The sequence below is a fragment of the Petaurus breviceps genome, unplaced genomic scaffold (genome assembly GCF_028583685.1).
Source record: "Petaurus breviceps papuanus isolate PSGF00001 unplaced genomic scaffold, PetGlider_PUasm1.0 115, whole genome shotgun sequence".
NCBI lineage: Eukaryota > Metazoa > Chordata > Mammalia > Diprotodontia > Petauridae > Petaurus > Petaurus breviceps.
In genome coordinates, this window is record NW_027185612.1 from 9,576,461 (window position 1) to 9,589,287 (window position 12,827).

At 40.1% G+C, this 12,827-nt stretch overlaps 2 protein-coding genes across 5 annotated transcripts in view; one reads left to right on the plus strand and one right to left on the minus strand.

Annotated features, from left to right (window-relative positions):
- LOC138158427 (U3 small nucleolar RNA-associated protein 14 homolog A-like) overlaps positions 1-1,421 on the minus strand; it is a 31,219-nt gene extending 29,798 nt beyond the window's left edge. The window contains exon 1 of one of the 3 annotated variants that reach the window (XM_069084540.1): positions 1,286-1,421. The gene's annotated coding sequence lies outside the window, so the exon portion shown is untranslated. Of the gene's footprint in view, positions 1-439; positions 569-652; positions 1,061-1,285 lie in introns of those variants that run through there. The other 2 variants (XM_069084545.1, XM_069084537.1) reach the window with 2 other exon arrangements.
- The window catches only part of NOM1 (nucleolar protein with MIF4G domain 1), a 28,109-nt gene continuing 15,940 nt past the window's right edge, over positions 659-12,827 (plus strand). The window contains exons 1-3 of one of the 2 annotated variants that reach the window (XM_069084530.1): positions 659-1,720; positions 3,636-3,757; positions 5,923-6,118. In XM_069084530.1, coding sequence (XP_068940631.1) covers positions 794-1,720; positions 3,636-3,757; positions 5,923-6,118 — 1,245 coding nt within the window. In that variant the 5' untranslated portion in view covers positions 659-793. The remainder of the gene's footprint in view (positions 1,721-3,635; positions 3,758-5,922; positions 6,119-12,827) is intronic. The other variant, XM_069084532.1, reaches the window with a different exon arrangement.

Here is a 12,827-nt window from a genome sequence, read left to right on the forward strand (position 1 = left end):
CCTTTCCTCCCTTCTTTCTTTTCTTCCTTTTCTTTCCTCCCTTCCTTCTCCTTCTCTCCCTCCCTCTCTTCTCTCCTTTCCTCCCTTCTTTCTTTTCTTCCTTCTCTCTTCTCCTTCTTTCCTTTCTCTTCTCTCCTCTTCCCTTCTCTCTCTCCCTCTCTTCCTTCCTCCTCTCCTTTCTTCTTCCTTTCCTCCCTCCCCTATTCTCTCCCTTCTCTTCCTCCCTTCCTAGATAACAGACTGCAGAGAAGAGGCCTAAAGGGGTAGGTAAAAGGAGCTCCGTGGCCTCCAGGAAATCGCAGGTCCGTCCCCACGCCTAGTTTAAGCAGCAGACTATGAGCCCCTCGAGGCGCAGCTCCTTCCACAAGTTCAAACTGATCATCAGCCGTCACTTGCCTTCCTCCTTCCCGAGCCTTCTCCCACCCTCCGCGATAATTACTGTGTCTAGAGGGGCACAGACTTCCTTCTTTCCCGTCCACCACACCAAACTTCGCCATGGGCCGGGAGAAGCCTGTATCAGTGAAGCCGGCCCTTCTCCGAGGCGGGCTCCGGGCTCACCATCCAAGCCTTCTAGGTTTTACCGGCAGCTTCTTCCCCTCGGGCCACTCGCCCTCCCGCCAGGAGGTGGCGCTGTGACACTCGGCCGCCCTACCTCCCACGCCGGAAGGACGGCTGCCTGCCGGTCTTCTTCCGGCCGACGGGAACCTCGCGACCCCAGGAAGATGGCGGCGCCCACCTGCATGTGGTAGCGGCCGGTCAGGGTCAGGACCGGTTGCCCCGAACGGAAAAAGCCATGAAGCGCAAGGCCAGCCCGGGCCGCCACGGCGGTGCGATGAAGCGGCTACGGCTGGCAGTGCGGGAGTTCGTGCATTCGGCCGCGAGGGACAAGACCCCCGGCAGCACGGAGGGAGCGGGCCACGCCGGGCCACAGCGGGCGGCCCCGCGTCCCGGCGGGAAGAAGCGCCGCAAGGAGCTGAAGAAGGAGAAGCGACACCTGAGGAAAGCCCGCCGGCTGCAGCGGACCGGGGGGCCGGTCAGGGTCCCGGGAGCAGCCCGGGAACGGCTAGGGGAGAACAAGAGGCAGGCGGGCGCGGCTGCGGCTGAAGCTCCGGCCTCGGCCCCCGCAAAGCCGCAGAAGCCGCAGCAGCAGAGGCCGCCGGCCGAGGACAGGGCCCTCCGCGGGCCCAGTCAGGCCCAGCCCCGGGGACCCGGCGCCGCCGCCGCCGCCGCTCGGAAACGGTCGCTTCTGGCGGCCAACGAGGAAGAAGACCGCGAGATCCGCTACCTGGAGCGCCGGCTGGGGCTGAGCAAGCGCCGACAAAAGAAGAAGGGGAAGGGCAAGGGCGATAGCGACGTTGGTTCTGTGGCAGCGGCCTTGCCGTCCAGCTTCGTCCGCGATGGCCTGGATTACATCCTCGGGGCGCTGGAGGCGGGCGGCGGCGGCGGCCCCGCCTTGTACGAGGACGGGGATGACGAGGAGGGGGAGGGGGCGCCGCTGCCCCAAGGGGGCGGCCTGGACTGGGACTCGGGAGCTGACAGTGACGGCGGCGACGAGGAGGAGGCTATTCTGGAAGAGTGTCTCCAAGAATCAGAAGAGGAGGAGGAGGAGGCAGACACGCAGGTAGAGGCCGAAAAGGAAAAGGAGAAAAGGAAGAGGGTGCACTTTGCAGATGAGCATAGTGGAGATTCCTCTCCCGAGGATGAGAGCAGCACCGATGAGGTAAAGTGAAGAAAACGTCAGTTTCTTGTCCGGGGGAACTTGGCTTTTTTTTTTTTTAAAGCACCTTGCTGTACTAATAAAACCCTTTTGGGTGGTGATCTGTATTTTGCGGTATTCAGTCTCTATTTAGCATTTGTTAAGGGTCTCTTAGGTATTGGGCATTTACTCAGAACTTAAATGAAAAGGGTAAAAATAAATTAATGAGATAAATTTTCTAGGAGGAGAAAAAGTCCAAAATTCATTGGCAAGTTGACTTTTATCATATTCTCATTGGACTGTTAAAGGGCTAAAAATGAATGGAAATTTTCCCCATTGATCCCATCCCTGGGAATGATGCCAGGATAAAACCCGAACATTACCCGCCCACTGGAGGCTTACTTTCCAGTGGGTCCAGATGGTACAACTTGAGTCCAAGTAAATAGGTATAATTTAATGTCTAGGAGGACCAAGTTCACAGTTGAGCAGTGCTTTGAAAGGAGCTGGAGACGTAGTTATCTTATCCTACCTCCCTTGCAGATCCCCTGGAGTCGAGGATCATGTTTTCTAGATGTGCCTCCCTCCTAGAAAGTACACTTGTTATCCATGTTGATGAATGAATAAAGGAAAAAACATCTATTGTGTGAAAAGCTTTGTGCAGAATCCCAGGGAAGGGGAAAGTAAGGCAATCTTTCCTTTCAAAAAGCTCACATTCTGATAAATGCAAAGATCATCATCATCATCAAAATCATGAAGCAATTACTGTGTGCTAGGTGCTTTACGATTTCATTTGATTCCTGCAACAACCTAGGAGGTAGGTGCTATTATGATCCTCTTTCTACAGAGGATAAAACTGAGAGACAGTAACTTGCCCGGAATCACAAATTTACTAAGTGTCGGAGGCTGAATTTTGAGGTGGGGTCTTCCTGACTCCAGACCCAGTGCTCTGTACGCTGAACCACTTAGACACAGCAGTATAGGAAGTTTCTACTTCAAAATTAAACCATTTTCTCATGTTGAACCATTGGATATAACCAAGGACAATCCTCTTCTGGCTTTTTGTTTCTGATGGGGTAGGGCCTGTGCACATACTGGAAGCAGTTGCCAGGTTGTATTTCTACAAGGGATCTGGGAATTTATTGAGCAAGAGACAGATTTTTGTTTACTGTGTCTTGGTGTTTTGAACAAATATTAAGTTATTTCAAGTTATTTTTGCTCTAGAACTATGCTAGTGAATTGAAGGTACTCTCTAGAAACACTGCTGTGCGTGCAGAAGCAGTAAATTTTACATGTTCTTAATATGGAAGAATCTCTCCTATGTACCATTTAATCTGGTTTAACATTGTCTTCATGTATGCTACAGTACTCAGATAAACTCAGTAAGCACAAGCTGGTACAATAGTGGATATTAACATGTGCATTAGTATGAAATAGGCCACTGTCAAGAACTAGATATCCATTCAATAAATTCTTTATGTTTTGTTAATTGTTAGCAATAATTATTAACATTTAGTTTATAAGAAAAGGATTCATAAACTTTAAAGTCCTAAGTGAATCTTATTTTTTTTTTTTTTGCTTCTGTGTAGTAGATAGATTTGGAGCTTGCAGCCAAGAAAAGTCAAAATTTGGTTTGAATACCAGTTTTGAGGCTTTAATTCTGTGACCCTGGGGAAATAATTTCATCTGTCTGAGCTTTAATTTCCTTAGTAAAATGGAAACAATAATACTTGTACTACCTACCTCATAGAGTTTTTGTGGGGGTTGCCCGTTATAAACCTTAAGGCACTACGTAAATGTGAGTCCTTATAACATTTCCCATTAATTTTTAGCTTTTTAATACTTTAATGGGATTATGACAAAAGGCAATTTGCAAATGAATTTTGAATTTTTTTCTAATAGAAAATTTATCTCACTAATTTATTTCTCTCCTTTTAATTAGGTTCTTTGTAAAAGTGCAAAGTATATCCCACCTCATGTGAGAAGATCTGAGGAAACAGTGGATGCCAAGAAGAAGGAAGAACTAGAAAGGTTAAAGAAAAATGTGAAAGGTCTAATTAACAGGTAATATATCTCAATTCTTGAGGACTCTATTGTCTCCTGAAATTAGCCAAATTGTTCATCCTCCATAGAGAGAGAGAACATTATTTTTAAGTGAATTAAATTTTAAACAGCAGACAGGAAAAAAAGATTAGATTATTATTGAATACTTTCTGCTCTTTCTACAGGAAAAGCAACACATTCTAAGTCATGAGTTCTCAAATTTTGTTGATCCTATGAATCCTCTTCCTCTTCTCTGCTTCTTCCCTTCTAAGAACTTCATCTCTGCTCTCTTCCTCTATTCTAACAAAAAAAAAGCCTAAAGGATATCATATATTCAAATCACCCTCAACCTACTTTGGAAGGGGTAGATAGGTGACCTTGTCCCCTTATGGGAGGAAATAAGAAAACGTGCCTTTTTAAATCATCCCTAGTTAAGTATGTGTTGTTACAGAGTTTCCCAAGAAGTTAAGAGACTTGCCCATGATCGCAGAGCTAGGGTCAGAGGCAAGAATGAATCCAGGTGTTTGCATTCTACAAGTCTCCTTTTGGTGAAGGAGTAGAGGAACTAAGTACATTCTCTGCAATGGTAGTTTGGTTCAGATTCAGTGAGCACCAGCATTCCCACTCTCCCCTCGGCTCCCCACCAAGCATTTTGCTGTTCTTTTCTGGTTTTTAGGTGTCGTGTATAAGAGGTCCTAAAGTACATGTAATTCTCCTTATTTTCCTTCGTTGTTATTGATAGCATCATTGAAAGAACAAGAATGGAATAATATTAATGAGGCTGCTTTCTACTTTAGATTCCCAATGCACAAAGATTTTTAAGAAATAGAGTTTATAGGAGGAGACCTGGGCAAAGAGGATATTTTGTCTCTGAAATCCACATTACTTACAGGCCTAGTGGAAAAGAAGTAATTTTTTCCCTATGTGGTTAACATATTAAAAAAAGACTATTGTATATCTTATTGACAGGGTGGTACACTGGTTGGGGAGAAGTAGATGAGCATTGTTTATGTAGATGAACGTTGGTTATATGGGCTTTATATATTACTCTGTTTTTTTTTTTTAAGCAATCGGGGTTAAGTAACTTGCTCAAGGTTACATGGCCAGGTGTTTCTGGGTGGGTGCTAAGTGTCTGAGCCCAGGATTCAATCCCCAGGTCATCCCGACACTGGAGCCGGTACTCTTACTCGATGTGCTACCTGGCCGCCCCTATATTACTCTGATCTAAAGCTCAATATGATCAATAAGATAATTGAAACAAGGTCCTTGTTGGCCTCCTGTTTTTAATAAATAAATCAGCTTAACCTCTCCTTGTTTTAAATTCTAGAGCAGGAATTCTTAACTTGGTGTTCATTACCTTGTTTTTTAAAAAAAGATTTTGATAACTGCATTTCATTATAATTGGATCCCTTTGTAATCATATATATTTTATTTATGCATCTAAAAACATTCTGAGAAGAGGTCCATAGGGTTCAACATTCTCTCAAAAAGATCCATGACACCAAAAAAGTTTACTCTGGACCTAGAGAGGTCTTTCTGCACCTCAAAGGTAAAAGGCTGAAAGACCAAATTAAGTGTATACTATCTTTTTTCTCCTTTGCAGCACTGAAGACGTAATGATAAAAGAGGACTATATAGGGATCTTTTTCTTCTAAGGGCATTACGTTCAACAAAAGGAACAATGGAAGAGGGACAGTGAATGATCCCATTGTGCTAGCCTTAGTATAGCATTCTGGTAACATGAACTGTAAGGAGTGCATTATTTTGAATAATATGTTTATTATCTTTGAATAATAATTCAATATACTAAAAATTCTCCCAGTGAAATATAAACTCCTTGAGTGAGGGAATTTTATCTTCCTATCCTCGGTGCCTTACACAGAGTAAGGGTTTAATAAGTATTTCTTAAATAAAAATAAAAGTTAATTTAGTTGAATTGTTTAGTATCTGTTCATATTAACCTTTTTCAGAGTAAAAGTATTCTAAATGGATAAAATACTTAGAATTTAAAGGTTGTGGTTTTTTATTCTGTTATTTTCTTAACTTGCATTCAGGAACTTTTTAAACAGAAAATAGAATTTGAAGCTCTAAGTACAAAAAATAAGATTAGTAGTCTTGAGAGTAACAGAAATTTTATAACTTAATCTGAAATAATTTTTTGGGGAAAAAAACAATTTTTACTATAGGTTAAGTGAACCTAACATGGCTTCTATAAGTGGACAGCTGGAAGAGTTATACATGGCAAACAGTAGAAAGGATATGAATGATACTTTGACAGATGTTCTTATGAATGCCTGTGTAACTGAAGCTGTGATGCCTGCCAGACTGATGATGGAGCATGTCCTTTTGGTTAGCATTCTTCACCACACTGTAGGAATTGAGGTGAGAAGTTTTTCTCTTTCTCATTTTTCTTCATATGTCTTCACTGCATTGAAGTTATATCAATTCATTGTTTCTATTTCCTGTTGAGAATATTTTAAATTTCATAATTTTTATTCTAGCACTTATAATTTGTAATACCCAATTTAGCACCTTATTCTGCCTTTTGTACTTCACAATTGCCCTTTTTGTATTAGGCCAATCATTTTAGGTATAGGGAGCTCCCAGTAAGGAGCCTTCCTCTACCAATACCAATTGATAATTTCTTTGCAGCAGCGTTAGAGGCTTCAAGAATTTCTCAGGCTTCTGGAGGTTTAAATGACTTACCAAAGGACATAGTATGTGTCAAGAGTGGATTCAAGTGTAGAGTCTTATTTGAGCTTATCTTTGTAACTAGCCTGTAAAGTATTAAGGTAGGAACCATATTTTATAATTGTCTCCAATAGTCCAAAAGCAAGGCAACTGGGTGGTGTAGTGGAGAGAGTTCCATGCCTAGAATCAGGAAAGCCTGAGTTAAAATCTAGCCTCTAATACTTACTAGGTAGCTGTATGACTCTGGGCAAGTCACTTAATCCTGTTTGCCTCAGTTTCTTCATCTGTAAAATGAACTGGAGAAGGAAATGGCAAACCACTCCAGTGTCTTTGCCAAGAAAATCCCAATGGGGTCACAGAGAGTTGGACATGACAAATAACTCAGCAACAACAAACAGTCCAAAATACATAGTAGATGTTCAAATTAATTACTCAAATGATACTTATTGATCAACTGTTCCCAGTTTTCCATTCTATCCTTTCTAATTCTTCTTCATATATTACTCTCAGATTTTGTAATTTCCTTACTTGAAAGGGATTTCAAAGCTTGTCTAATCCAACCCCTTAACTGAAGCGAGAACCTCTTCTAAACACTCATGATGAGTTGGTTATCTAGTGTTTGCTTGGACACTTCCCTTAATATTCTGAGATGACTATTCTACTTTTGAACAGTTCTAATTGTGGCAGACCACTCCAGTATCCTTGCCTAGAAAACCCCATATAATGTGTTCATGAAGAGTCAGACACAACTGAAAAACAACTGAACAACAAAAATTGTTGGGAAACTTTTGTTTATATCAAGCTGAAATCTGCCTACTTGTGACTTCCATACTTTGGTCCTAGTTCAGCCCTAGGAACTCAACTAGAACAAGTCCAATTCCTCTTCCATAAGACAACCCTTCTAATGTTTGTAGATAATTATTCCTCCCTAAGGCTTCTTTTATGCAAGTTAGGTATCTTCCCTTCCTTCATTTGAATTTCATATGGTATGGTTTCTAGTTCATTCAACTGTCATAGTGGTTCTTACTTGAATATGCTCAAGCTTATTAAAGTCCTTCCTAAATGTGTCACTCCAAACTGAATTTCAGATATGGTCTGGCTAGGACATTATAATGAGAATATCACTTCCTTCATTCACTTCCTTCATTCTAGATACTATGTTTCTGTTAATACAGCATAAAAGCACTTTAGCTTTTCTTATAGACATTTTTATAGTTTAGTATTTTAATTAACCCAAACCCACTGGTAAAGTGGTTTGCTTTTTTCTTCCACAAGAACTGTCTCTTCCCTCCTCTATTCAGATAGTTGGGTCTTTCTTTTAACCCAAGTATAAGACATAGCTATCCCTATTACATTTAATCTTAAACAGCCATTTATTAAGCTTTTACTTTGTGACAGACTCATACTAAGCATTTGAAATACGAAGGCAAGAGTGAAAGTACTCAAGGAATTGACAGTGTATTGAAACAATGAGGTGTTACTCAGATAAGCAGATCCCTGATACAAGCAAGACCTTCTTGGATTCAGTACATTACTACAGCTCATCACGATCTTAATGGATTCTGGGTTCTCCCATTTAGCATGTTATTGTCCCTCCCAGCTTTGTGTCATTTCTAAATATGATAAGTATGCTATCTATACTTTTAGGTCATTAATAATTTTTAATACCAGGGCAAAGGACAGAAACTTTTGGATACTGCTCACAACTCCCCTTCCTAATGACTCTTTAACTTGTAATTGCCTTGACTTTTCTGTACTTTGTCCATTCGGTTTATGTCCATATTACTTTAGCATTTTAATTGATTTAAGTGTTCTGGTAGTCATCTGTATAATTTTGCTGGTAGCATTTATCTAGTCACCCATTCTCAAAACCTTAATGTTATCTTTGATTCTTCTCTTTCTTGTCAAGTCCACTGAGTTGCCATGTTCTTTCATAATATCTCACATCTGCATCTTCATTTTTTTCCTGCTCTGCACTGAAACACAAGTGTTCAGAGCTTTCTGACTAGATTATATTTTAAAAGCCTCCTTGATAACCAACTTCCCCACCTTCATGTCTGCCCCTCTCTAATCCATTCTTCACCCCTAGGCCAATAGATATTAATCTTCCTTATGCATACATTTAATCATGTTCCTTCTCTGCTCAGTACTCTTTAATGATTTTTCTGTTACCTACTAAATAAAATCCTAAACCAATAGGGTGGCATACAGGGTTCTATATAATCTGGAAGCACCCAATACTTTCAATTCAACTCCATAGACAGTTATTGACACTGTGCACTAAAGATACAGAGATTTAAAAAACAAAGTAGTTCTGTCTTCAAGGAGCTGAGATTCTACTAGAGGGAAAATACAGCATTTACAGAAAGCAAATATACCCAAAAAACTAACACCTGAGAGAATTGAGGAAAGCTGCATGGAGTAGGTGGCACCCAAACAGAGTCTTTAAGGGCTCAGGTAGAGATGAAGATGGAATGTATTGCAGGCATGGGAGATGGCTTTTTTTATAGGCAGTAAGGAGCCAAGCCTTATTCTGTCACCTCCCTGCCACATACTCTCTACTCTGGCCAAATTGTACCACATTGCTTTGGGCCTCAGTCTTCTAACCCTCATTTAGGTACTGAAAAAGTAGCTAACTACTGGATTCTAAGGTAAAGCTCTGAGGGTTTGGGAATTGGTCTTTTAGTATGATAACTCAAAAGCCCCCACTAGTGTGTGCTCCTACTGATTAACAATTTGTCAATTAGCCAGCAAGACTTAACTTTAAAAATGAGTATTTCCTGAGGTACTATAATAAAAACGGTACAAATAGAATGTCTTTCACCCCCTTTCCACTTGTTAGAAATCCTACCCATCCTTCCAAATGCTCCTTAAATTTTGCCTTTTACATGAAGCCCTCTCTGAGTTCCCTCCTCAGAAATATTTTTTCCTATGACTTCTTGTAGCAATTTGTACCAATCTCATATTCTCTTCTACACAATAGTTGTATTTTTACTATATAATATTTCATGTTGAGGCTGTGTCGTATTTCCCCTGTTACAGTCTGAACACCATGAAGTTGGAGTCATGTTTTAATTATCTTTGTTTCTCCCCAGCACCTAACACTATTTTCTGTGTGTTCAATGCTTAACAAGTGGTTAGTGAGTGAATGTGAGAGTGAAAAACAAATCAGAGCACGTAAGAAATTTCTGTTGTGAATAATCTGCACATAAATGATTGGTAATTAGCTCTACATTTCAAATTATCTTTCATTTCCAGGAGGTATACTCTTTTCTTCTGTACTTTAATGTTGTAAGCTAGTTCTTCCTGTCCATTATGAAATGTAATGAAACACCTGAATGCCATTCTTAGTAACTTTAGATTGCAATCATACAGTGCCATTATATGGCCATTTCTGGACTTGCTTGGGTCTTCCTAAATCACATTGTTACACTTTTGAGCAAAGTTACTATCAGGTTTTCGCACTGATAGCTTAGCATTTCAGTGAGTTATGATAACTATGGACAATGACCATTCACAGCTTGTCGAGGATTTACTTCATCTGAGAACATGAGATGATTAGTCACACTTATCGTCTGTACCTTAGCTGATAGCATGAAAGACAGCTGAAATTACTTGTTCCAAAGGGGAAGTCATTACTGCAGCTTGGCTAATGACATCCACTGAAGCTTTTGCCAAGGTATAATGAGCTATTTCAGGATGCTAGTTCCATTAAACTTTCTTTTAATTCCATAATGGCAGAAACATCCTCACAGGAACCCATACAAAAATGTACTAAAGACCATGGTGTCATTTGATGAAATGTTTTTTATTGGCCTTTTCTGAATCAAAATTAAATTCCGGATGGATGTAAACTTTCTTAAATTTCCCATATTAAATAACGTATGAAGTTGAATAAACTTTAATTCTTCTGATTATTCATGTAGTAATATTGCTGTTTTTCATATGTTTGTATTTGCTAATGGGACAAGGTTACAGAACATAGAATGAGATGATCGAGGATACAAGTGGAGGGGTCAGTTTAGGCAAGTTAGAGGGGAAAGGAAAAGGTGGCTAAGGACACTGAGGCTGTAATTAAATTTCCTCTTCAAATTTTATTTCTAATGTATAATTTTAAAACAGGCTTAAAATAAAACTTTAAAATTTTGCACTGTATTTAAATCCATTCAAAACCAGAAAGTACACAAATCAATGTTTCTTTGTGTCTACATAATTCTACTTTTCCTTTTGTGTATTTTGTTTGCTAAAATATTGAGTTAACTTTAGATGGCCTCAGTGTACTTAGCCACCTTTTCCTTTCCTACCTCATTCTCACAGAGGAAGAGGTAGCCCTCTAACTTGCCTAAACTGACCCCTCCACTAGTATTCTTTTTTTTTTTTAAGCAATCGGGGTTAAGTAACTTGCTCAAGGTTACACGGCCATTTATTTCTGGGTGTGGTTCTGAGTGTCTGAGCCCGGGATTCGATCTCCAGGTCGTCCCAACACTGGAGCCGGTGCTCTTACTCGCTGTGCTACCTGGCCGCCCCTCCACTAGTATTCTTAATCATCTCATTCTACGCTCTGTAACCTTGCCCCTTTATCATTCTTTCATATATACTCAATCTCTTCCCTCTCTTTTGGCTCCTTCCCCACAAGCGTATAAGCAATATAGGTCTCCCCTCTCCTATAAAAGTCTCCCTCTCATTCTTTGGTCTCTAACAATTATATTTTTTCTCTTTCTCTTTGCTTGTAAGCTTCTACAACCCCACAACTAGAACAGCTCTTCCCAAGGCGAATGATGACACCCATTACTAAATCTAATGGCCTCCTTTCCATAATCTTCTTGACCTTCCTATGACTCCTACCTTCTTGATACTTCTATTCTCTTGGCTTTTGTGACACTGTGTTCATAATCCCTTCTCCCCTTACCTCAGATCCACTTTTCTGTTTCTGAAAATGACAAAAACCCCTCTCAGCCACTCTGCTTTGTGATCTTAATAACCTTTTTCTTCTCCAATCTCTTTATTTTAACTCCATGTGAATCTTTACATTTCAAGGGTGTTTCTGGTAAACATCCTGTTGTTAGATTCTGCTTTCTGATCTATTCTGCCATCCTCTTCCATATATGACGAGTTTATTTGTGTATTTCCTTCATCTTCTTCTTATGTTTTTTTCTATTTGTTTCCTGCCTCCTATTTATTAAGAAGATAGTGAGAGAGAAGCACTATGCTCAACACCAGTGTCTTGGATTTGATGTCACCTGCTTCTGCTCCCCTGCCCCTCTTTTCTTTCTTTCACCCAGGGCCTGCTCGTGAATTTTTTTCCTTTCTTTTAAACTTGTCTTCAAGATCCACCCTCCTTAGTCAGACTTTGTTTTAACTTAGGACTGATTCTTTTCTTATTGTTTTCTCCCTCTTATCCCCTTCCTCCTTAAATTGATTCTCCTAATTTCTCTCCAATTTCACTGTTGTACGAACTCTATTTCTATATCCAGTTCTGGGTGTGTGTTTGTATTCCTTCATATGACCAGTTCACATGAGAGTGAGCGTCACACCTTTTTCTGCTTTCATGTTCTGATTATATGAGCTAATTTCCCCTATCCTTTCTCTCCCTTTTCTCCACCTACTGTATTACTTTTCCATTCCCTTTCTGTTCTTTTTAAATTATCAAAACATAACAAAACTCCAAGCCCCATGTCCTCTCTCTGTGACCCTTATTGATAATAAAGCTCCAAGGGGCTACATTATCATCTCATATTAGACAGTAAACCAGGGGTGGGTAACCTGCAGTCTTAAGGTCACATGTAGCTTTCTACATCCTCCTACATCCTACAGGCTTTTTACTGAATCCAAATTTCACAGAACAAATCCTTTTAATAAAGTCAGGAAGACCGAAGTTCAGATTTGGCCTCAGACACTTACTTAGCTGTGTGACCCTGGGAAAGTCATTTAACCTCTGTTTGCTTTAATCCATTGGAGAAGTAAATGACAAACCACTTTTGTATCTTTGCCAAGAAATTTCACAGACATTATTGACTTGCTGTATATAGTACATGGGGTCATGAAGAGTCAGATATGACTGAATGAACAACAGTCAAATTAGATTGTCACATGAATACATCACAAACTTTCTTTTAAAAAAATTTTTTTTCTAATTAAGAAAAATCCATGTTCTTTTCCCCTCTCTCACTATTGGGTGGAAGAAAGAAAAACAGAATCTTTGTAATAAATATGCATAATAAAGCAAAAACAAATTGACCATGAACTTTCTATAATTCTCTCCTTCCTCTTTTTCCCAATATTGGTAACAGTCATTTCCCTTAGACTTCATTTCAGCAACTTTGTTTTGTACATCTCTTGGTCATTTATATGATCTTGTGTATTAGGGTTATATGTCTTCCTTACTTGAGTAATAAGCTTG